The 24,931-nt window shown below is 45.5% G+C and overlaps 1 protein-coding gene across 1 annotated transcript in view; it reads right to left on the reverse strand.

Moving 5' to 3' along the window:
- Window positions 1–24,931, reverse strand: part of kansl1l (KAT8 regulatory NSL complex subunit 1-like) — a 61,497-nt gene that overhangs the window by 13,315 nt on the left and 23,251 nt on the right. The window contains exons 5-11 of the mRNA XM_063213446.1: window positions 24,789–24,922; window positions 20,378–20,564; window positions 15,130–15,271; window positions 12,370–12,513; window positions 5,856–6,008; window positions 3,529–3,635; window positions 2,532–2,653 (exon numbers count right to left, since the gene is read on the reverse strand). Of these exons, the coding sequence (XP_063069516.1) occupies window positions 2,532–2,653; window positions 3,529–3,635; window positions 5,856–6,008; window positions 12,370–12,513; window positions 15,130–15,271; window positions 20,378–20,564; window positions 24,789–24,922 (989 nt within the window). The remainder of the gene's footprint in view (window positions 1–2,531; window positions 2,654–3,528; window positions 3,636–5,855; window positions 6,009–12,369; window positions 12,514–15,129; window positions 15,272–20,377; window positions 20,565–24,788; window positions 24,923–24,931) is intronic.

Genomic DNA, 24,931 nt, shown 5'->3' on the forward strand with positions numbered 1-24,931 from the left:
TGTCATGCTCCAACTACATCAACTCGGTCACCCGGACCTGTCGAATCCAGATGTCCAACGTACGGAATATCAGACCTGTGCTGACACAATATTCTACACAACGACTGGTCCAGGCCACGGTCCTGTCCCGCGTTGACTACTGCAACTCACTCATGACAGGTCTACCTGCTTGTGCGCTAAAGCCTCTGCGGATGATCCAGAATGCGGCGGCACGGTTGATATTCAATCAACCCAAAAGGACCCATGTTACTCCTCTATTTATTGAGTTGCACTGGTTACCGATCGCCGCCCGGATCAAGCACAAGGCATTGACCCTTGCCTACAAAACCATCACAGGAACGGCCCCAGCTTATCTGAAGGACCTACTAACGCCTTATGTTACTGGAAGAGATCTGCGCTCATCCAGCACAAGCCGTCTGGCTCTGCCATCCAGTCGCTCTAGGTACTCCCAGTCAAGATTGTTCTCCGTTGTGGTTCCCAAGTGGTGGAACAGTCTCCCAGAGGCAGCAAGACTAAGCACCTCTCTTGCAGCCTTCAAGAAACAACTAAAGACATTCCTCTTTCGAGAGAATCTACTAGACTAATGATTGAACTGGCCTTGCCCCAGGGCAGAATCCTGACATTATGTTTAGTTTAGTTTAGTTTGTGAGTGTGTGTTTGTGTGTGTGTGTTCTCATTATTTCCTCTTTATTATTAAAAAAAAAAAACAAAAAAAAAACTAACCCCTCTTTGTAATTGCACTTGTTGTTCTGTATATCTCCTGTGCACTTTGTATTTGCTTGTGATGTTGGCTTGATTATGTCCTCTTCTGAAAGTCGCTTTGGTTATAAAGCGTCTGCCAAATGCAATGTAATGTAATGTAATGTAATATGACAGATACCAGTAGACTCATTATTACGTTACATTACCTTGCACTTAGCTGACGCTTTCATTTATTCATTATTATTTGTCAGGGTATTGGTTACAGTCCCTGGAGCAATGTGGGGTTAGGTGCCTTGTTCAAGAGCACTTCAGCCATGGAGATGTAGGGAGAGGACAGGGGGGATTCGAACCTGCAACCCCTAGATCGAAAGACCAACTCTTTAACCACTAGGCCACGGCTGTCCCACAGACTCAGTGGCTGTGTATACATACCTGGGTATTTTGATATACGTGGACCTTTCCCTTCGTTTGTTTTTCATCTAAAAACGAAGCTTTAAAAAAACTCAGTTTTTAAAAAAAAACTTTGGGTAGTGTTTGTATATAAACAGAGAGAAACGGAGACTTGAATGGCATTCTCCTTACCGCGCACACAGGCTTAACGCATTTATGACAGCTCTCTTCATGACAGCTTAACGTATTTATGACGCTCTTATGCATACTTCCCTATGATGTGAACGAAAATATTTTGGTAAGCGTAGGGAAGGAACATTTTTCGTTTATCAAAATACCCGGGTGACGCACTGCATCTGAAGAAATCATTGACACCCTACATTTGGTAGGAACAACACAGATTATTTTCCATGGCTTTAGACGTTGCCTGTCCTGTTGCAGGAAATGATGTCTTCTCTGTCAGTGAGTTGCTTACGTAGGAACCTCCTCAATTAAATTGGCTGATGTAAGCTAATGTCATGATGACATTTTAGTTCTCATTCAAACACAGTAAATCAGTGGTTCTCAACCTTTTTAGATCAAACACCCCCTGGGCCTCATCACAAGCCTCCCGACACCCCTTACCTTCATCATAAGCCTGACAACACCCCCCTTAGTATTAAAAAAATAAATGGACTAATGCTCCCCAATGGCAACTAAGCACCGCCACCTCTCAGCTGTATCCTTCTCAACGCCCCCCAATGCCCCTTGGGGGGCTGTGTCGCCCCCGTTGAGAAACACTACACTAAATTAACTCAGCATGAATCACAGACACTCACTCAGTCTTATTCACAAACTCACAAAACACATAATTCAAACTCAGACTCCCCAACTGGTTCACACAGCATGCTTCCGCCTGACAGGCTGAGACAATGAACATGACTTGGCACATTTTGACCAGATGAGATCTGGATTGAACATGTCATTGAAGTTCCAACTGTGCTCTCTATGAAGGCTTTTTGTATTTGAATTGTACTTGATTTATCTCTGTTGTCTTATCACAAAACAAAGAGAAAACTATAAAACACGCACATGCGTGCACAAACGCACACACACACACGCAGGCACGCACGCACACACACACACACACACACACACACGCACACATACAGTACACATGAAAGTGCGCATATATGCATACATACAACCACACAAACACACACGCGCGTGCACACACACACACACACACTCGCACGTGCACACACACACAAACACAAACACACACACACACACACACACACACACACACACACACACACACACACACACACACACACACACACACACACACACACACACACACACACACACACACACACACACACACACACACACGCCACTTCCCCGTTGCCAGAGAGCTGCAAGTGACTGCAGGAGAGGCCCCAGCCCAGTAACGTTACCTGGGGGTGACAATGTCCTTGTACTGGAGTTTCTCCACCTTGATGGGGGCAGCCAGGGACATGGGGATCACGATGTTGTCAATGTTATACTTGGTGCTCTCGCCATTCCTCCTGCGTACATACTGACAAAGAAGCACTAATTATTTACCACACAACATTCGCAAAATAGTAACATTCATAGTAGTTTAGTCCAGCATTCATCTCAATTCAACAGGCTAAGCATAAAGTATCATCAATCCAAGCTGTTCAGTTGATCTGGCTGTCCTGTTTCTGTGTAAATGATTCATTATATCTGACAGTATTGCTCATGTGCATGTTTTGCTGTTTTCCAAAATACAACAATCACCAACAAAAAAGGGGTTCCACGCGCTTCTGTTTTTACATCTGGTGCATCAACGGGAGGGAGGCAAGTAATCTTGAACGAAGAGAAGACACCGGAGCAGCTCAGATGGGATGCTTTTTCTTTTTAATTCAAGTGCACAACATGTTAGGGACTAACGTTTCGATGGCAAGCCATCTTCATCAGAGTCCAAGAGTCCATGGACTCTGATGAAGATGGCTTGCCATCGAAACGTTAGTCCCTAACATGTTGTGCACTTGAATTAAAAAGAAAAAGCATCCCACCCATCTGAGCTGCTCCGGTGTCTTCTCTTCGTTCAAGACCACAACCACCAAATTAGCAAAACCTTGCCCAAGACTGTCATCACATTCACACTGCATTTGTAAAATCCGACTCAATTTTGACTCAACGGCGGCCAGCGGTGTCCTGTTGGAATGAATGGCAAAGTGTGTGTGTGTGTGTGTGTGTGTGTGTGTGTGTGTGTGTGTGTGTGTGTGTGTGTGTGTGTGTGTGTGGTGGTGGTGGTGGTGGTGGGGTGTTGAACAGGACTGGCCGTGCACGCCGGCCATGCCGATACAATAACCTTAACATGTTACGTATGAATTTGGGGACAATATTCAGATTGCTTCAGCATGAGGGCAAGTGAGTCAGTCTCACCCCTGTGGCCCGATGGCGAGTGTGATGGGGCAGGGGGGTCAGGGTCTCCTCAGCACTCTCCTCTGGGCTGGGGGGCACCACCAAGCTGGACAGTAGCTCTGCCTCCTCTTCAACACACACACACACACACACACACACACACACACACACACACACACACACACACACACACACACACACACACACACACACACACACACACACACACACACACACACACACACACACACACACACACACACACACACCAAAACATAAAGCAACTTGTCAATGAGGACGTGGGATGTGTCAAAGTTTCTTCAGCAACGCACACTGAAACCAAGGCAGCGGCTGTATGTTCAACTGGTGTTCCAATATGCAACAGGCTTCAGTCCTCTACACAAGGTCACTATACAATAATAGGCATTAAAAATACTGTTTTGTAAAATAATGTAATAAACATGGTCTAGTTTGTTATACCAGACAAGGGGTCTATTTTGGTTCATTTCAACATAAAATGTGGGTCATGGATGATTTCAACATAAAATGTGAGTCATCAATCATCCAATAGGTCATCTCTACATGCTCCACTCTCCCACGTACCAACAACAGTGAGCCGACATCCTCTGAAAACAGACCAGCTGCTGCTACACGAGTGTGACAACATATAACAGGCTTCAACCAGAGAGATTCTAGAATGAGAGGGGACATATGGCGGCCATCTTGGTGACGCCTCCGGGGTGCTATTTCGCGATTAAGTAGACCAGATCTGAGAGTCAATGGGAAAAATGAATGGGGAAACTGAGTATAGGACGGAGGGGAACCCAGCGGTTGTGAAAACCATATGGTTGAAACGACCGTGAAAAACTGATCAATCTAGACTACTTGGTTGTGTCATACGAGTCAAAATAAAGCTTTTTGAGCCACTTTTCTCACGGTTTTTTTGACAGAGCGCAGGCGCAGTAGTTCCATAACGGCACGAGAGCAACGGCTTTTCAAAACTGAGCATGTGCATAATTTCGCGTGCGCCGATGCAGCCAGATGATTGGATCACTGGCAACGCAGCTCAGCAGGCACATTGGCTCTTGTTACCAGAAAGGCGGGAGATGTGCGGGTAGACGCCATATTTGCGTTACGAATCTTCACCGTTAATTTCTATGTACCCGTTCTATCTCCTCTTACTAGAATATTTCTGCTTCAACCCTCTACCACCGTGGTTCTTAAAACTGTGGGCCGCCCGGGCCCGTTGGTGGTCCGAAGGTATTTTTAAAAAAGACATTTTCAAAAAATATAAATAATATTTGTTGCTGTGTTGTTGCTGACTATTCATTGGAGTTATATTGTTTACTGAACCAAAGGTGGGCCCTGAACATTTATGAAAATTTCAAGCGGCCCCAAGCTGGGAGATGTTGGGAACCCTTGCATGTCAGGACACCGCGGATTTCGTTGACAAGGCAGAGTGCCTTCAAGAAAAGTTTTACGCGCACGGCTATCCAAGTAGTTGGGTGGAAGAGGCACATGATACAGCACTCAACAGTTCAAGAGAACATCTTCTCACTCACAAAAAAACACCCGACAACAAAACCCCATTAACATTTATTACGACTTATACTCCAAAATTTCCAAAGATAAAAGAGTCCATTAGGAAACACTGGCATATTCTGGCGACCGACCCCCAGCTTACCAGTGAGTTTTCCGAACCTCCCGTGTTTGTCCCTAAGAGAGGGAAAAATTTGAGAGACTTCCTGGTACACGCAGATTTAAAATCTATATGTATATATGTAAATAGTATTCACATCCATGTTGTAATTATTGGGAGGGACCTCCTATTGGGTGTCCCATGATGCACTTGTTTATTTAAGAAGTCTTTTCACTTGTGGTATGGTTACTCTGATGAAGGCCTAGTGCCGAAACGTCAGCACCAAAGAAAAAAAGAAAAAGAAAAAAAAAGTGGTGAACTGTGAAGAAGCAGTGTCGCGCTCTTCCTTGAGTTAAATGAAGACTGGGGAACCCTTGCACTACCAAAACCCTGTACTAGATCCCTTTGCTCTCTGCCGTGCGTACCCAGTGAGCTGTCGTGGTAGAGCAATATGTGAAAGGCTTCAACCCTTTACTCTACTGTATACGACTATGCACATATGGCTCCCACTGTCTTCCCCATGTCGTGCTTACCCAGTGAGCTGTCGTGGTAGAGCCTGCTGTACATATGGCTCCCACTGTCTCCCCCATGTCGTGCTTACCCAGTGAGCTTTCGTGGTAGAGCAATATGTGAAAGACTTCAGTCCTTTACTCCACTGTATACGACTATGCACATATGGCTCCCACTGTCTCCCCCATGTCGTGCTTACCCAGTGAGCTGTCGTGGTAGAGCCTCTTCCTGGGCCTCCTCCTGTGGGTGCGTCTGGGTGGGCCGCGCACCCCTGACTCCCACCGCACCTCCGATGCCTCCCCGCGACTCTTTGGCCTCCGCCTGTGAGGCAGAACAGGGGTGTGACCGAAATCTGAATGGAGAGAGAGAGAGAGAGAGAGAGAGAGAGAGAGAGAGAGAGAGAGAGAGAGAGAGAGAGAGAGAGAGAGAGAGAGACAGAGACAGAGACAGAGACAAAAATCAGATCAAATATTAGAAATGCACTCAGAGAGTGCAGACCTCCGTCAAGGAATCTGTTTGATAGAACGTTTGACTATGTTACATCCTAATTTTGTTCAGGTTTTTCTGCCTTCTGTTAGAAACTGGAATGTCAAAATGTCCCATTTCCCGCAATGGTTAAGAATCTTTTTTTTTTTTAAATCCTGGATCCAGATTGTGAGCCGGATCACCACCAAAATTTAATCACTGGTGCCTTTTGTCATTTCCAATAACTCAAAATCACAAAATGTCATCCAAATCTGTGCACAATTTTTTGCGATATCCTGCTGACGGACAAACAAGCAAACAAACAAACATACAGACAGACAAGCCAACTCGACCGAAAACATAACCTCCTTGGAGGAGGTAATGAGACACATTCATCAGCAGAGGGGATGAGAGGGACAGTTTTTGTAGTCTGTGTTTGTGTGAATCCGTGACAGTAAGTAAGACAGTGAAGGGTTTGTGTGGCGGGAGAATAACACCACCGTATCTTACTGTGCACTTGCCACATGCTGTACATCTATAGAATACATTCAAATTCAATGCAACACACGTGAGGCATAACGGCCTTTGAGGTCGACCGTTCCACAAAGTTAATGGCGAGGCGGGGGCCTCCGCCAAGCCATTAACTTCGTGGAACCGGTCAACTTCGAAGGCCGTTAACCAGCTAATCTGCCGTTAGGTTAGGGTTTTTTTTTGTAATCTATTACTGTCTGGTAAGTTGTTGGAACCCATGCCAACTGCACCAGAATCAAGTGAGCGAGATAGACACTTCACTATCACACATATGCAACTTAGACACGCTTAGAATCTTTGTTTGGAATGCCGACGGTGTGAATATTTAATTTTCCATAGATCATGTTCACAATTCCTACAACTTTATCCCTTAGATACCCTCGGCATTTCAAACAAAGATTCTATGCTCGTCTAAGTTACACTTGACCCGTTCCACGAATGAATGGTCACCACATCAGCCAATCAGAGAAGAGAATTCCATTGTGAAGGCAGACAGATGCCACATACGAAATACAGCACATTTTAGACATACTTTGTTCTACATATGTTCCATCCACGACTTTCCTACAAAATGCTCTGAATTTACGGTACAATATTACTTCCAAGTTACAATTTAGAGAACACAAGGTAGGCTTTGCACATAAGTCACTGTTATACAAATGCTTTAACCAACCAGACAGGCAGTGAGGCTGGGTGGTAGGGAGGGCAGGAATTCCCCAGTAGAGGTTGTCGTGTCAGGCAGCCATTGTACTGTAAGCAGGGCCGCTGGCAGCTTTTGCTGGGCCGGGACAAAGCCATCTGTAATGGCCCCCACCTCAATACTTACAATGTAATGAGGTCCCAATTGTGGGCCCCTCCACCCTCTGGGCCCGACAACTGACCCCTTTGTCCCCCCATCGGCGGGCCTGACAGTGTTGCCAGATTGGGCTGTTTCCCGCCCAATTGGGCTGCTTAGGATGGCCGTGTGCGGGTAAAAATGTCATTTAGCAGAAAAACGTGCGAAAATCGTCCAATTTTAGACATAGAAATCAATAGAATTGGGCGGGATTTTGAGCTTCTAGGCGGGTTTTGAGCATTTTTTGGGCTGGAAATCATCAGCCTCATCTGGCAACACTGGGGCCTGACTGTAAGTGTAAGTAAAGAGCGTGTTGGAGCACATATGAAGCTAGCCTCCCATCCCACTGTAATCCCCCATACCAGGCGCTGTGGCAGGCTGAGCCCTGACTGGTGGCCCCAGATGAGGGCTGCTGAATGATGTATATACAGTAGCTGGCCCTGCCCTTGTCTGGGTACGATGGATGAATGGATGTTGGAAACATTTAAGGGACAAGTGTGTGTGTCTGTTTCAATGACAGTGTAATGGGTATTATTTGTGTGTTTGCATGTACCGTAGGCTACATGTATTGTATGTGTGTGCGTGTGCGAAATGTGTGTATGCACGTATACCGTACGATGTGTCTGTGTTTGCGTATATCTAGATGCATGTGTGTGCTTTTGTGTGTGTGTAACGGGAATGTGTGTCTGTGAGTGTATTTGTGTTAATCATGTGGGTAATATGCCCTGTGTGTGTGTGTGATTGTGTGTGTGTGTGTGTGTGTGTGTGTGTGTGTGTGTGTGTGTGTGTGTGTGTGTGTGTGTGTGTGTGTGTGTGTGTGTGTGTGTGTGTGTGTGTGTGTGTTTGTGTGTGTGTGTGTGTGTGATTGTGTGTCTGTGAGTGTGTTTGTGTGTGTGTGTGTGTGTGTGTGTGTGTGTGTGTGTGTGTGTGTGTGTGTGTGTGTGTGTGTGTGTGTGTGTGTGTGTGTGTGTGTGTGTGTGTGTGTGTGTGTGTGTGTGTGTGTGCGTGCCTGCGTGTGTGTGTGTGGGATGTTTGGAGATGTGGGCTAGCCATGTGGCCTGACACCCTGAGATAAGAGGACAGGACAATGCCTCCACCTCTCCTCCCATTCCTCAATGACCGATTCCTCCCTTTTTATTTCTCCTTCTCTTCTTCCCTCTGCCTTAAAAAAAAAAAAAAACCTCCCTCGTCCTGCCCTCTCATCCTCCCTTTGCTGGCTGTAATCTTATCGTCTTCCCACCCATTGGCAAAGGAAAATGAAAACTGCTCCATCTTTTGGGAGCAAAAGTGTGTGTGTGTGTGTGTGTGTGTGTGTGTGTGTGTGTGTGTGTGTGTGTGTGTGTGTGTGTGTGTGTGTGTGTGTGTGTGTGTGTGTGTGTGTGTGTGTGTGTGTGTGTGTGCGTGCGTGCAGGAGAAAGAGAGAGAGAGAGAGAAAGAGAGAGAGTAAGGGAGTCAACCACCTAGGGAAGGGCAGAAGAGAGGGGAGGGAGTGTTTTCTCGTGGGATGATTTTGTTATTTTGTTCTTTTTTTCCCCTGTAATGGTGATGTTGTTTTTAGCTCCATGCCCGCCTCCGCAGTGGAATGCTGGTGCTGGTGCTGTTGAGATTGACAGGAAATCAACAGAGCTGCATGGGGTGGGGGCCTCTACGCCACGGTGCGCGCCCTCCCCTGAAGCGCCCTCTCGCTCTATCGCTCTCTCTCTCTATCGCTCTCTCACTCTCTCTTTCTCTCGCTCTATCACTCTCTCTCATTCTTTCCCTCTCTCACACATACATACATACACACACAAACACACTATTATTGCTCTGTGGTTGGGCCCAGCAGGAGGTGTTTAAATCATTAACATGCTCCCCAGTCTCACCCGATATTCTCATACACATTCTCCATACACAAACCCACACATGCACACGCATGCACACGCACACAGACACACACAGGTTGACGATACACACACACACACACACACACACACACACACACACACACACACACACACACACACACACACACACACACACACACACACACACACACACACACACACACACACACACGATACTACACACACACGCTCGCACGCACGAGCATGCGCATACACTCACACACACACACACACAGGTTGACGGGTCTTACCAAGGGTCAGACACACTGAGGAATGGCAGGCCATTAATGATTGAGGCGATGGGTGGTAAAGGGGCACTCAAATGAACCATAACAGTCCTGACTCCTGAGCAAGCCCAACTGCAACATGACGACTACTCCGGCTGACTTCAGATACACAGTCTGGCCGCCCGCCCCGGAGTAATCGGTGATTAAGTAAAGTTTCTGTGACCACGTCCTGTGCTGCGGCCTGCGGCTGCTGAAGGGCCGGATGGGATGGGATGGGAGGAAACAATGCTGCCCAGAGACTCAATGTCAAATCACCCAATCGCTAACCAGATGAAGTGAAATCATTTTAATACCCGCAAAACGAATGTATTCAAATGAGTATCAATAGAAGAAGTGGCATGCCATGTTTTTACTAACAAAATCAAACCTCACTGCTGAACTACTGACCACCAGGCTATGAAATATTACTTTCTACTCAGTTGATTGCCTGGAATTTTAGTTTGGCAAAAGTGCCGACACTTTCACCCAATTTTTAAATGGTATCTCCTAATTGCACAACAATTATGCCCTTTTCCACTCCCTGTTAGTTCAGTTTCGTGGAATTGAATGTTTTTTTTTATTTTTATACATGTATGTTGTAGGGCTTTTGTGCATTTACTATTTGATAGGACAGTGGAGAACAGACAGGAAATGAAGAGAGATGGGAACAATGACCCGGGGCTAAATTGAACCCGAATCGTGAACTCAGTGATGCAGTTGAAAGCGAATCCTGATTTTCTATAACGTAGATATGAAGTATCTGATTTGAAGCCCCATGCTGAGTTGACATGTAATGACCCTGCTTGACACCCAAAAGCCATCAATAGCAACACATCCAACAGGCCTTCATTAGATTGTCATTACAAAGACTGATTAAAGATAAGGCTTACACTTAAGAATACAGTGCATATGATAACTACTAATTATTAGAGACTAGTACATGTCTAACTGTCTGTAGTGACTTGTCAAGCCGAAACAGTCATTTGTTGATAAGTCGATAAGACCTGTCAAGCCGAAACAGTCATTTGTTAGGCGTGTATTCACTGCGAACAAGGACTCAATTATTGACCTCCAACTGTAATAACCTAGTAGGTCTGTGATTTTGCTTAGCACATGTCTTATACATGTAAGTCAGCAAGGTAAGTAACAGCAGCAGTGTGGAGTACCAAAAGTAGGTTAAACATACCCCACAGCAACCATTCATATCTTCTGTCAACAGCCTCCAAACACTATATCTGACAATTCAGTCACTCCAGTATTTCATACAGACAAAAGCTGCAAACCCTAGAGTCTGTAGCACCTCCTAGGCCAATAGAAAACAGAATAGCTGTCATCAATCACAATTCAGTCTGCAGCCATCGCAGCTTTTACTGCACAATGTTCTTGTCTGCCTCAGGTACCAGAGTGGAAACTACACAAACATATGTCTGCACAAATACAAGCTCTTTCCATTACCTCTACGTTTGAAAAATGAACATTTTTACATTGAAACCTCAGTAATAAATACATGCTAATTTTCCACAAACAGTTGTGATTTTAATTCCCTCCATGTGTGCACCACGTGTGCACCATGTATGTTTGTTTTTTCTTGTTGATTTGTTTTTTGTTTTTTGGAACGGTTAGTTTTTCCTTCTAGTGACACGTGACTTCAGGCTAGACCATACAATTTGTGCACTGACATGAATGTGAACTTTCATGGTATGTATAGTCTACTCTCCCCAAAGGCCCTTGTAGATGAGAAGAAACCTGCTCTGACATAGATCATAGAGGTAGTCCTTACTACGTACAGTAGAGCAGTGTTTCTCTACTGGTGGGTCGCAACCCAAAAGTAGGTCGCAGAGGGGTCATGGGTGGGTCACGGAGCCTTGTTGTAAAAAAAAAAAAAAAAATTCTAAAAAAAAAATCCAACTTTTCCTGCAACAATTTATAACTTTTATTTTGATAGGCTAGTGAACTCCGTGTTATCTGTTGTCATGGATACAATCTGAATGTTTATGTGAGATAGATAATGTGCAACCAGTCATTCGAGTCTTGGTTACATTTTGAGAATTGCATTGAATAGACTTGAACGCTAAAAAAATTGGGTCGCGACCGAATGAGAGTGGAAAATGGTGGGTCCCAAGACTGTTCCAGTTGAGAACCACTGCAGTAGAGCTTTCAGGAAGTAACATGACCTCGGCTGGAGCGGCCTGGGGCCTATACCGAGAAGCTGGTTCAGGAGTAAACTATGTTAAGTTAAGAGATAAATCATAATAGAAGAGCCTGGAGAGTCCTCATTTTCTTAAGGACTCCAGGCTGTTCTATTAGATTGATTTACCTCTGAACGTAGCCCCTTAATGCGCGCCGTACCTCCAGTGGCACGCTGTAAGTCATTGAAATGTAACTACCATAGCACTACAATACTATGACACAACACAGGCCCTTTAGTAAAGCACCACGACTTGGTCATTACCATACTGGTAACAACGAATGTATAAAGCCGCGTCTTAAGGGGTTAACCTGGCTTACTCCTGAACCAGCTTCGTATGCCTCTTTTCCACTGCTGGTTTTCTGGTAGGCCTACAGCTCAACACTGCACGACTCGGCAGTCACTTTTTGCTTTACGATTGAGCTGTGTCGTGCCCATTCAAAAAGCAAAAAAGTGGCGGCTGAGTAACGTTTTCTCGAGCTATAGGCCTACCAGAAACCGCCAGTGGAAAAGAGGCATTAGTATACCGCCCTCTGTGCACTTACTGAAGGCTGAGGTGTGTCGTGGCTGCTTGCGTCCGCAGCTGAGGTAGCGTATGGGGCTGTGGGGCAGCGTGGTGATCTGGAGCGGCCGCAGGGTCCAGTCCTCACGGTGAAGCCCCTTCAGCAGGTGCGATGACAGGGGGGCATCTGGGGAGAGGAGTGCAGAAATCAGTGCACCAGAGTCAGTCACAGACCCAACTTATTTGCCTGGTTATCACCAGACCTAATCACAAGTGAGATAAGGTCTGCAGACCTGCTTACTGTAAATACCGTACGTAGAGGGTGTGTGGTTGTCAACGGCTGTTCATTGGGCGTTACGAATGTGTAACATTTGCCATACGTAGCCAGACAATCATGTCAGTTGTATCTATTCAAACAAACTGCAGTCATCGCCTTTCCACGCCTGCCTGATCTCTGATTGGAGAGAGACAGGGACCATGATCTGGTACCCTCGCTGAGGGAAGACTCCATGCTGTCTTTTCAGATCGGAACGATTGTGCAGTAGCAATGGGATTTACCAGACAACCAACTTATGGCATTATGTCAATTCACGGTGTACTCATGCCATGACATCTGTACCGTGCCCCAGCTAGGGTACACATCACAGTAACACATTCAGTGTCATCATTCTGCTCTGTACCAGGAAATGATAAACAAGTGGGAATACACCAGTCTGAAGTGTAAATGTCATGAGATTGTAAATGTGTCAGAGTGTTATTTTGAGTTGTGGTGTGACAGACACTGTAGCTCAGCCTAACCACACCACATATCAGTTCAACACATTGCATTCAGGGTTGCCAGATGAAGCTGACCATTTCCAGCCCAAAAAAATGCTCAAAGCCCACCTGGAAGCACTAAATCCCGCCCAATTCTATTGATTTCTATGGCCAAAAATTGGGCAGGTTTTTCTGCTAGGTGCCATTTTTACCCGCAGACAGCCATCCCAAGCAGCCCAATTGAGCGGGATACCGCCCAATCTGGCAACACTGATTATATTAAGCAATATAATATATGTGCACACCAAGTATAAGAGGCGATCATACTGGGGAGGGGAGTGTCTGGCGAGAGGAGCAAGCAGTGCACCAGAGTCAGTCAAAGCATTCCGACATATGACACTGTGTCAACTCAGGTCATGCTCATGCTGTCATCATCCCAGTGTGGCATCATGCTAAGGCGTGTTCATTTCACGCCAGTGCATTCCTGCGTTGAGGTGCGACGCCTTTGCAAGTAAAGCCAAGCCGTGGTCCTCAATGCCACAGCAAAGCAATTTTGTCTGGAGACTGGGTTGGCGCAGTTTTTCTCGCCGTGTCGGCAAATTTCTGTTGCCACAGCGAATTTCTGTTGCTAATCGCGAAAAAAAAATGCTCTGCTGCGCCCTCACCAAAACCATGCCTAACCCTAACCTGTCAGTAGGCTAAAGCAACGCCTCTAGCACTTTTACTTTTGGCAAGGACAGCGAGACAAGCAAGGGAATTGGCCATTTACAACCATCGTGAGAACCAGGTTACCGAAATTGTGCCCAGACCAAAACCACCTAAACCTAAACCTAACCTGTCACAGCACGTTGTGAAGGACGTGTTAACTTGATGCAGGAACGCGATAGATGGTTCAAGTTGGCGTGTTATCTTATCTTAACACTCTGGTATGCCATGTTGCTGTGCAGACTGTGCCTAAGCATGCACGAACACATTACACCCCAAATATGGTAAAAATCACGCATACTTGGCATGATTACCTTCTCATTCAGACCAGGTAAAAATGTGTTGGTCTGCTTATTTTTTTTACATCGTAACCACATTCAATGAAGTTTTGAAGTTAGGACTGTTTCTATCCAGTTTCTATCCTATCATCTATTTGAGGCAAACGCTGGCTTGCCAAAACAAAGAGCCGAGGCAGTGCTGTAACTATGTAACTATTCCACTTGAGACTCCAAGGCCCTCCTGAAGCATTCTAAGCGGTGCAACCTCAGCGTCTGTCTGCATACCTCTGCATACACTACCAGCGGCTGTGCTGTGCTGTGCAGAGAGACGATGTGGGATACAACTGTACTCTTATCATTTCAGCACTGGTCTCGGGACAAAAGAGGGCAAACAGTAAGAGCATAAAAAGGCTGGAGGCTCAATATGTTAGGCAGGGGAGAGGAGAGCTAATATTATGGTAATGAGATGTGACATGGTTCGGCGAAAAAACAATTGGAATGTTCATCTATGAATGTCCCAGGCTGACAAGCCAGAGAAGTTGTGTGATTAGCTAAATTAAACGTGTCAGTGTCATGTCATGTCATGTCATGTCATGTCATTTCATGTTCACAGCGAATTCTGCAAATTCATGTTGAAACTTCTTCAGAGACCTCGGCTACACTGTATCTTAGGTCGTTTCTGGTATACACACATGGTTAGCCTGGCGTAAGCTAGGAAATGACCCATGCCACCACACAACTGGACCAATGAGCGAACGAGGAAGGGATAGTGGAGGGGGATGAATGATGACACAACGACATACGAGCAGAGTACACGTCACTTCCAAATGTTAGTGGTTGGGTTAATCAGATGCACGTTTCAAATTTCAACAGAATTAACTTCAGAAATCGTTTCTCAATTTGGTCTGTATGAATGAGGAGGCATGGTAAGACCAAGGTTAACTGCAAGCCATCTCTCTCTCCTCCTTTTCCTCTTCCTCACCTCTTTTCTCTGTATTTTTCCTCCCTCCCCTCCCCTCCCCTCCCCTCCTCTCCTCTTCCCTCCTCCTCCTCTGTGTGCTCACCTGAGCGTAGTGAAAGCACGGCGTGGAACCTCTGGGCAGCGAGGCCAGGGTTGCCAGGGCAGCAGGGGTCCACGCACATGGACACGGGGTCACATGACCGGCAGCTGGGGCAGGCAGCCGAGGAGAGTCGATCCTCCTCCTCCTGAGAAGGAGAGAAACGGAGAGAGAGAGAGAGAGAGAGAGAGAGAGAGATTTGTTTGTTTTGATTTATTGCCGGTTCAGCGAGAGAAAGACAGGATGACAGAAAGAGAGAACGACAGGAGAGCAGGTGACAAAGAAGGAAAAAGACAGGTAGAGAAATGTTGAGTGAGAAAAGAGGTGTGTGTAGTGTCGTTGAACTCAATAAAACCTGTAGCTCACATTGACACCATAAGTCCTGAGAGAAAGAGAAACAATCCAAGAGCAGAGCGAGTGGCAATGAAGGAAGATAGATACAGAGAAAGAATGAGTCCTTGAATCTGTCATTGAACTCGATCAACCCTGTAGCTAACACTTATCAATACAAAACATTACATTCCAATCCATTCCTGATCACGAAGAACACTAAATGCATGGAACAAGGTAGCGTTAATAACACCACAGGAAATACCAAGCCAAGAAAAACCATTACCGGTACATATAAGTCATCATCATTACAAGCATTACGACATATTCACAAATTAGGATCAACACTCTTGAGATATTATACCCATATTAAAGCTTAAGCACTCAAACACTAAAACTCTCTTTTTGACCTTGTACCCATTTCACATTTTGTGCCAGACGATCACAGACTCCAATACAGATTCATCAAATGACAGAAGAGCAGACTGCCACAGACAGCACAAGAGCATGTCAAAAACATCCACACATTCACGGACGCCCTAACTCTCAAAAAAGCTTGACGTGTCTGAGGACAGCTCTGACAACGGAGAGGCTGCTGATGTTGAAGGTTGGTGGGCAACCTTGACATGTCATAAAAGTGTGAGAACTGAAACTAAGCTTTGCCGACAATGCTTTCTAAATGTTCTTGGCATACCGGTACTTTGACAGACACAAGGTGTGAGCTGTAATGAACAAAAAAGAGAAGAGAGAATTGCACGAGTTGTTCTTGGATGCAAGCGTCAAATCACAGAGGCTTGAAACTCTCGCTCATGGTATCAAATGACTGCATGTATTCCCATAAAGCAAGCCATTCCACCAGTGGAACGCTGTAATAGTCATTGAAAAGTTAACCACCACAGTACTACACTATTATGGCATAACACAGGGCCCTAAGTACTGCCCTATAACTTGGGCATTGCCATTCTGGTGGTAACAGCAAATGTGTAATGGGTTAAGTGCTCTTTCTAACTACAGAATCCTGAAGTGTCCCTTCACTGCCCTTCCCTGGATACAGTGGGGAGAGTGGCGTGTCTCCCAGCAGACACAGTCCCTCATATCCCTATTACGTTTCCACAAGCCTTCCCGTCTCAGGTCTCAAGCAGGCACGGGCATGTCGAGGCTAAATTGTTTCTGTGGTGGTGAGAGAACTTGCAGGCTAAACTAAAGGACCCTCTCCGTGCAACCAACTAGAATAGGAGGCTTTGTCGGTCCCAGCCCATAGCACCTCATTAGACTGTCATGAATGCCACGACGGCTGAATACAGGCGGCGGCGGCGCTGAAAAAGGGCGGCAGATGGAGGGAGGGAAGATAGCAATGGAAAAAAGAGGTATGGAGAAGAGGGTAGAGGGATGAGTCAGACCACAAGAGGGGCGTAAAGGAGCGGGGTGGAAGAGAATCGTCATACATGCAAATGGCCTTGATTAGCTCCACTGTGTAATTTTAACACACTCTTCATTCCACCTCTCTCACCAGTCTCAACGAGTTCACAACAAGACCCGATAGGCCTCTGATGAAGACAGCTGTCCTTGTCTCTGAGCTCTGCTGTGTCTAAACCAGGGGTGGAACTTAAGAATTTACCAGTCACTGTGGCAGGTAGATTCTAAAATCATAAATTCAGTTATTGAGATGCCAATAACTCTTCATTACCAGTTTGCTTAAACCTTAGATGTTGGATTCTGCGTATAATTCAGCATTAACCTGGCACCTGTGGAAAAATTTCACCCGTCAAGGTGACTGGTGGGTTGACATATTTCACCTGCCAAATGCCAAATTCACCCGTCATTGGCAGGTGGACGGGTGCTTATTTCCATCCCTGGTCTAAACAGAGCATGGTACTAGCATTACATGTCTCTGCTGTCACAGCAGTCATATGCACTAATATTGCCTTAAGAGTAAGCACTGATATTGAGCCGTTTGTACTGTATGTCAATATAGCAAACAGTAGATCGGAACATGCAATATGGTGCTTGCTTGGATACTTGCATTACAGTGAGTCTGGATGGGACTTTTTTACACTACAAGGTGTAATGATTAACTCTGAATAAACCTGAGCCTTTCAATGGCTATATTACAACAGGTGCCAGTGAAGCTGTTAGCTTGCATGGCCAAACAAAACAGCTGAGGCCAGTCCAGTGGGAGATGTAACAGGGCTAAACCAATCTGGTGATGAAGGACCCTCTCATGTTGTGCTCAGTGTTCTAATGTGCAAGGTGGCAAAAATTAGATCCTCAATTATAATCCTTTGAGGGTGTGTGCAAAAAAACAAACAAACAACCAAACAGCTGTGCACTCCACAGACACACAACCCAGCCCACGTTGGCTTGCTGCTTCTATGTTACAGTACACAGGGCTGGACTGGGACTGAAAAACTGGCCCGGGCATTTTAGGCATAGACCAGCCCCTAACACATACACAGGCCACTTTCATCCTATATCTTGACTGGCTGTGTATCCACTGCCTATATTGACGACAGACCAATGGGACTCCCCCTCTAATTTGTGAGACAATCCCTAGGAAAACAACTGCAGTGTCATCCTCTGAAGACTGTGTCAGGCCATTGAGAAAATGCCCTTCATGCCAGATTACCAGTCCAGCCCTGGCAGTACACTACGCCCTGCCTGGAGGACACACACACACACACACACACACACACACACACACACACACACACACACACACACACACACACACACACACACACACACACACACACACACACACACACACACACACACACACACACACACACACACACACACGTGCAGCTGAGGCAGCTGGTGGCCTTGTGGAGTACAGTGCAGTACAGCAAACGCACACGCAGCAAATTAGAAGGTGAACAGACATCCCTACCAACTACCGAGCTTCTCATGCTTTCCCAGACTCTCTATTGCCTTTTATTCAACTATGTTGACAGACAGAGCAAGTTGAGGAATCTGAGCTGTATAAACTACTCAAAGCAAACATACAGTGTGATTCAGCGAGTATTACTCCATTCCGTTTTTATGAAAGAAGCCAAGTCAAGCTCTTGTATGTTATAATTAGGAGACCTTGACGATAGCATTAAAAACTCCAGTCATTATCCTATCTGTGGTTGAAAAGAAGATTGGTCAAGGTAAGTTACAGGTTTATGGTGGTTTGCCATATCCAGTGAGTGTGGCGTATACAGAAAACTGAGACAGCTGGTGGCCTTGCAGAGTGCAAGCAAAACAGTGGACTGCCGCAAATTGGAGGGTGCACAGACATCTCTACACAAGCCCGTCCTCATGCTCTCCAAGCCTCTCTATTCACCTACTCACCCATGCAGACAGTGCGAGATCAGGAATTTCAGCTGTATAAACTACTCTTTGGCAAGCATAGGGAAACACGTGTTATGATTCAGCTAGTGCTGCTACTTTAGTACTGCTTCCATTGGTACTGGTAGTAGCTAGCATTGTTTCCATTAACTTTTAGTCTTTATTCAAGAAAACCAGCAGTGAAGCTCCTGTACTATATATAAGACTACTTGAAAATAGCACTGTGTAGGATGGTGACCAGAGTATTGCAACTATGCTGCTCCTTAAAACTGTGCTACCTATTGCCAAATGTAATCTTTTCATGAATATTTACAAAATAATAAACTACTATTTACTAGTTTTGCAGCTGAAAATGTCAATTTCAGGAAATTCAAAATGGCGGACCACAGAGAAGATCCCCATTTTCATGTATGAAAAGGGCAATTTTTCCAGTCATAATGAATACTTAGAATTTGATGGCAGTAATACGTATTCATGGAAAAGGTAACATTTCTAAATGGGCAGCAGGAATTCTAGAAATGAAGTACTGAAACTATTAAACGGTGCACCTTTAAAAACTGAGCACTGAGTCCACAGTATTCATAATCCTTTCGGTATCAAAGAAAGATTGGGTAATGGCTGATGAAGGTCTGATGAAGGTCTGCCATATTCTGTGGGAGTTCTTGTCAAGATACACATAGACATTTCACCAACAAACCCAGCTTTCCTTTTTCAGTTTTGCATGTTTATGAAATGACTGAATGGAGATATAATCGTCTGCTTGCCAATGTTTAGCCAGTGAAAATACAACCGTGGGAGTTCTTGGCAACAAAAACATGAAAGCACTTGACAAAACATACCAACATTTCTGTACTTGCCAATCACTGGATAGTTTCCAAATCTAATTCAATGGTAAATGCTTGCTTCATTTACCAAAGCAGCAGATATACAGTAGTATGAGATAGATCTGGTTATCAATACAGATCTACGGAATCAAATGTTTCTGAAACGCAAGTTCACAATACAAGTCACAATACAATAAGTTTCTCTCTAGCAAGTATCATTATTGATGTATTTATGAATACCCATTTTTAATATAAATGCATGTTTTAACAAGTTTTTCTGCATGTTTATAAAATGATTAAAGTGGTGAACAATCCTTGCCAATGTGTAGTCAGTCACTGTTTACAACACATTTAATATAAAGACAACTGCAGCACACCAAAACAAACTTAATAAGAGTGCACTGATCCACAAATGTAAATATCCATTTGTCAGTTCTTGAATGCGCACTGATAATCCAGGGGCGTCAAACTCAAATTCATTGGAAGCAAAAGCTAAATTGGAAACTCAAACCACTGCTACACTGGACTGGTCCCACTTATATTCCTGAGACACACTGAAAGCCATGTTCAAGACATGTGACTATATTAATATTGGGAAAACTGTGATACATATTTGAAATGATCTTGCGGTCCAAATGAAATGACGCCGAGGGCAACATTAGCGCCCAGGGCCTGACAACCCTGCCCTAATCGATGTGCCGATTAGGTTAACCTAATCAATTGTATTTCATCCATTCACTCATTTATTCATTCATTCCTTCATTTACCTGCTGGGCGTTGGAGCATGGCATGCTGGAGTGGAAGAGGCGTGGCTTGTGGTAGGTGTGGAGGGGCCGCGTGCGGGCCGAGACACAGGTGGCGGGCACCAGGGGCTGCCTCCGCCGACACACGCGCCGCTTCTTCTGGACCCCCTCAGCACCACCCTGAGGGCCGGAGTGGAACACCACGCCACCGCTGCACGAGAGAGAAGAGCAAAGAGAAGAGCAGAGAGAACAGTGGAGAGGAGCGGAGAGAAGAACAGAGAGAAGAGCAGAGAGAAGAACAGAGAGAGGAGAGTGGAGAAGAGCAGAGAGAAGAGCAGAGAGAAGAGCAGAGAGAACAGTGGAGAGGAGCGGAGAGAAGAACAGAGAGAAGAGCAGGGAGAAGAGAAGAACGGAGAGAAGAGAAGAGCGGAGAGAAGAGCAGAGAGAAGAGTGGAGAGAAGAGCAGAGAGAAGAGTGGAGAGAAGAGTGGAGAGAAGAGAGAAGAGCAAAGAGAGTAGAGAGGAGAGCAGAGAGAAGATTGAAGAGAAGAGCAGAGAGAAGAGAGGAGGGAAGAGTAGAGAGAAGAGAGAAGAGCAGAGAGAACAGTGGAGAGGAGCGGAGAGAAGAACAGAGAGAAGAGCAGGGAGAAGAGAAGAACGGAGAGAAGAGAAGAGCGGAGAGAAGAGCAGAGAGAAGAGTGGAGAGAAGAGCAGAGAGAAGAGTGGAGAGAAGAGTGGAGAGAAGAGAGAAGAGCAAAGAGAGCAGAGAGGAGAGCAGAGAGAAGAGTGAAGAGAAGAGCAGAGAGAAGAGAGGAGAGAAGAGTAGAGAGGAGAGAAGAGAGGAGAGAAGAGAAGAGGTGGAGAGAAGAGAAGAGCCGAAAGGAGAGTGGAAAGAAGAGCGAAGAGAAGAGCAGAGAGAAGAATGGCGAGAAGAGCGGAGAGAGGAGAGGAGCGGAGAAAAGAGCGGAGAGAAGAGCAGAGAGAAGAGCGGAGAGAAGAGAGGAGAGAAGAGAGGAGAGAAGAGCAGATGATTAGCCATTTTTGCAGTGACATCAAACAAGTTGCTATTTGACAAATACCGCCTTGGTTTAGAAAATAAGTACCAGATGCAACCTGTACCTGCTTTGAAGTTTAAACACATTGAATCAAAGGTGTGTAATACCACATGAAAAAGGCCCATTGATACAGTAATCACTACATTACATTTTTATCTAACACAACTTACAACAGAGGACATAATCAGGACATAATCAGCAACAGTGTACAATGTGTGGGAAGAATACAGAAATTCCAGGCATAACAAGGTTAGAGGGGACGAGTAGTGTTAGTTTGTGATGATGTGAAACTGCCTCAATCTACATGTATTTTTTACAGGTTTGTGACGCCATTTGCCTTAAAAGGATACTGTGGTGTAAAATCAACACTGGAACATAAAAAGGACAGGGCAAGTCAGTATGTTGTGTAGTGAGGAGTGATCCTGAGCTAACCCGCAGCATTCCTAAGTAGAGCCTTTTGAAGCTCTTGGTGGAAAATACTGCAAATGGTAGCCTAGTGAATGGAACATTCAAAAAATACCAAAGACACCATCATTATTGGACCTTCTTAACAAGGATGGCACATTTCTTTGGAATGCTGCGGGCAAACCCCGGATTGACCCTCACAACACATATTTACTCGCAATGTCCTTTTAATTTTCCTATATTTTCCTTTATATTACTGTGTCCCCCCACACTGGTTTAGAAAAGGGATGGATCAGATGAGTGGCTGAGTTCTGAGCCTAGTTTCTCTATCTCCTGTGTCAGGAAAAAAAACCTTGCAGCACTGCATATATATGAAATCCTGGCACTGCCAGATACTGTATGTAATAAAATAATAGTCCACCTCTTTATTGAGTTTAGAAAATAATCTACACGATAAACTCGTGGTTTATAAGAGTGCAAAAGAAAATATTATCATAATGTGTCTTGGAGACAGACTGTCAGATCTGTCATCAATGTCCACATGATAGGCAGGCAAGCAGACAGGCAGACAGACTAGGGATAAACCGATATATATATCGGTTCGATATCAGGCCGATATTTGCATTTTTTAAGTTTATCGGTATTGGCCGATACACGTGTGGTTTTGGCCGATTCGCAATATTTATTATTTTATGTCATATATATTTATGTTTTTTTTTTTTAAAGCACCAAGACACTTGATTATTTTATTACTTGATTGTTCTACCTCAAGTTGATAATGTTAAAGGAATGTTTATTTTTAACTTCAGACCTGGAATATTTGTCATTTTTTAACCTTTTTTTAACCCATATCGGCCCCAAATATCGGGTATCGGAAATCGGGTATTGGCCAAGGGTGATGAAAAAAAAATCGGTATCGCATCGGCCATTAAAAAAACCCTGTCGGTCGACCCCTAAGACAGACACTCTCATCATTGTCTACAGTACATGGCAGGCAGGCAGGCAGGCAGGCAGACAGATAGACAGACGGACAAACAGACAGAGGACACATGCAGGCAAATTGCAGTGCGCTACAAAAGCCCTCCACCAGCCAGACCTCATTTCCTGTCTACTTAAATGGACATCCTCGGAAAAAAAAGACATTGGAGACTGGACATCCGTGAAAATGGGCAGCAGCTCGAGAGCGACACAACATAAACGCAGGAGAGAAGAGGGAGGAAATAATGGGGAGAAAATAAAGTAAAGGTAGATTGGCTCTAACAACAACCAGTGACAATCTGGAGCATCTGTGGAGATGGAAGCAATCACGGTTGCCCTCGGTGACCTTGGAAGGCTCAGACATTTTCCATTTCCTGCCGAACGGGCCGACCAGGACACCAGGACAAGCTGTGAGTGTCACCATTTGTGTGTGTGTGTGTGTGTGTGTGTGTGTGTGTGTGTGTGTGTGTGTGTGTGTGTGTGTGTGTGTGTGTGTGTGTGTGTGTGACCGTCAACACGTGTCTCCGTGTGTGTGTCTCTGAGTGTGTGTGTGTGTGTGTGTCTCTGAGTGTGTGTGTGTGTGTGTGTGTGTGTGTGTGTGTGTGTGTGTGTGTGTGTGTGTGTGTGTGTGTGTGTGTGTGTGACCAGGACATGTGTCTCCATTTGGGGGAGATGAATGTGGGTCAGTGGAGAGGCAGCAATCCTGATGTACTAGGCCCTGTGAGCCATGACACACACATAAACAGACACACACATAAACACACACACACACACACACACACACACACACACACACACACACACACACACACACACACACACACACACACACACACACACACACACACACACACACACACACACACACACACACCCTCTCAGTCATTGTCTCTCTATTCTCTCTCTTTTCTCTCTCCCTCTCTGTTCTCTCTATTTCTCTCTCTCCGCCATTGTCTCTTCCTCTCTCCGTCTGTCTTTTTTCTCTATGTCCCTTTCTCCCACACATAATGCAATAAAACACCTTCCTGACACACTTTCACACACACGCTCATTCTCTTCCTCTCATTCACTCACACACACATACTTTCTCACACATACACACTCTCTCTCGCTCACTCACTCTCACACAAACACACACACACACACACACACAATCTACAGCCCCCCTGGGCGCCCTGTTTGCTTTCCTCTCCCCTCCTCTGGGGGACGTGAAGGCGGGAGGGAGGGAGGGAGGGAGGGAGGGAGGGAGAGAGGGAAGCAAGGCAAGCTGAATCATCCACCTCAGCAGCAGCAGCAGCAGCAGTACAGCACAGGAGCAGCGTGACCTGGCTAGGGTACAATGCCCCCGGCCTCCTCCTCCTCCTCCTCCTTCACCTCCTCCACCACCTCCATCACCATCACCTCCAGGTGGGCTGATTTTCACCAAGCAGGCAAATAATAATCGCCTTGATGCCGCCGGGAGGAAGGAGAGACAGCCAGTGAGGCAGCTCGTCTTGTTCTGCCCTTATCATCCACATTGATGACGCATCATGAATTCAAAGACACAAAAAAAGCGAAAGCATCAGCAATCTTCTTCATGCATCATTCACACTCATTATGTATCCCCACGAGTAGAAGTTGCAGTGTGAATTCAAAAACTTGCAGAATTCAAGTCAAATTCAACACGCTTCTAGTTGGACCTGCTCTCTCCAAGTGTTGAACACTGTAAAGAAAATGTTCTATGCATTGACTTCCTAAAGAGGTAGCCAGGACTAAGATGAGAAAGATATCCTCCTTTACTTAACAATCTGGTGTATTATGGGAAGAAAGTCACCGGAGCATCTTCAGATGTGGATAGCTTTATTGGCCAAGTGCCCAACTGTTTTATTGAGCAAGTGCCCAATAAAACAGTAAACTATCCACATCTGAAGATCCTCTGGTGACTTTCCTCTTTAGGACTAACTCTCTAGGACTAATGACTAACTGTGTGTGTGTTGTCTTTGAGAGCGCATAGTGTACCTGTCGAAGGGTCTCTTGTGTTGTCCGGCGCCGGCCCAGCCGTTGGCGAGGGAGTGCTTGGGGACGGGGGAGGAGGACGGGGAGAGGCTGTGGGGGGGCATCAGGCTGTTGACGATCTGCGACAGCTGGGCACTCTGCAGGGA

Source organism: Engraulis encrasicolus, chromosome 13 (assembly GCF_034702125.1).
Source record: "Engraulis encrasicolus isolate BLACKSEA-1 chromosome 13, IST_EnEncr_1.0, whole genome shotgun sequence".
Lineage (NCBI taxonomy): Eukaryota > Metazoa > Chordata > Actinopteri > Clupeiformes > Engraulidae > Engraulis > Engraulis encrasicolus.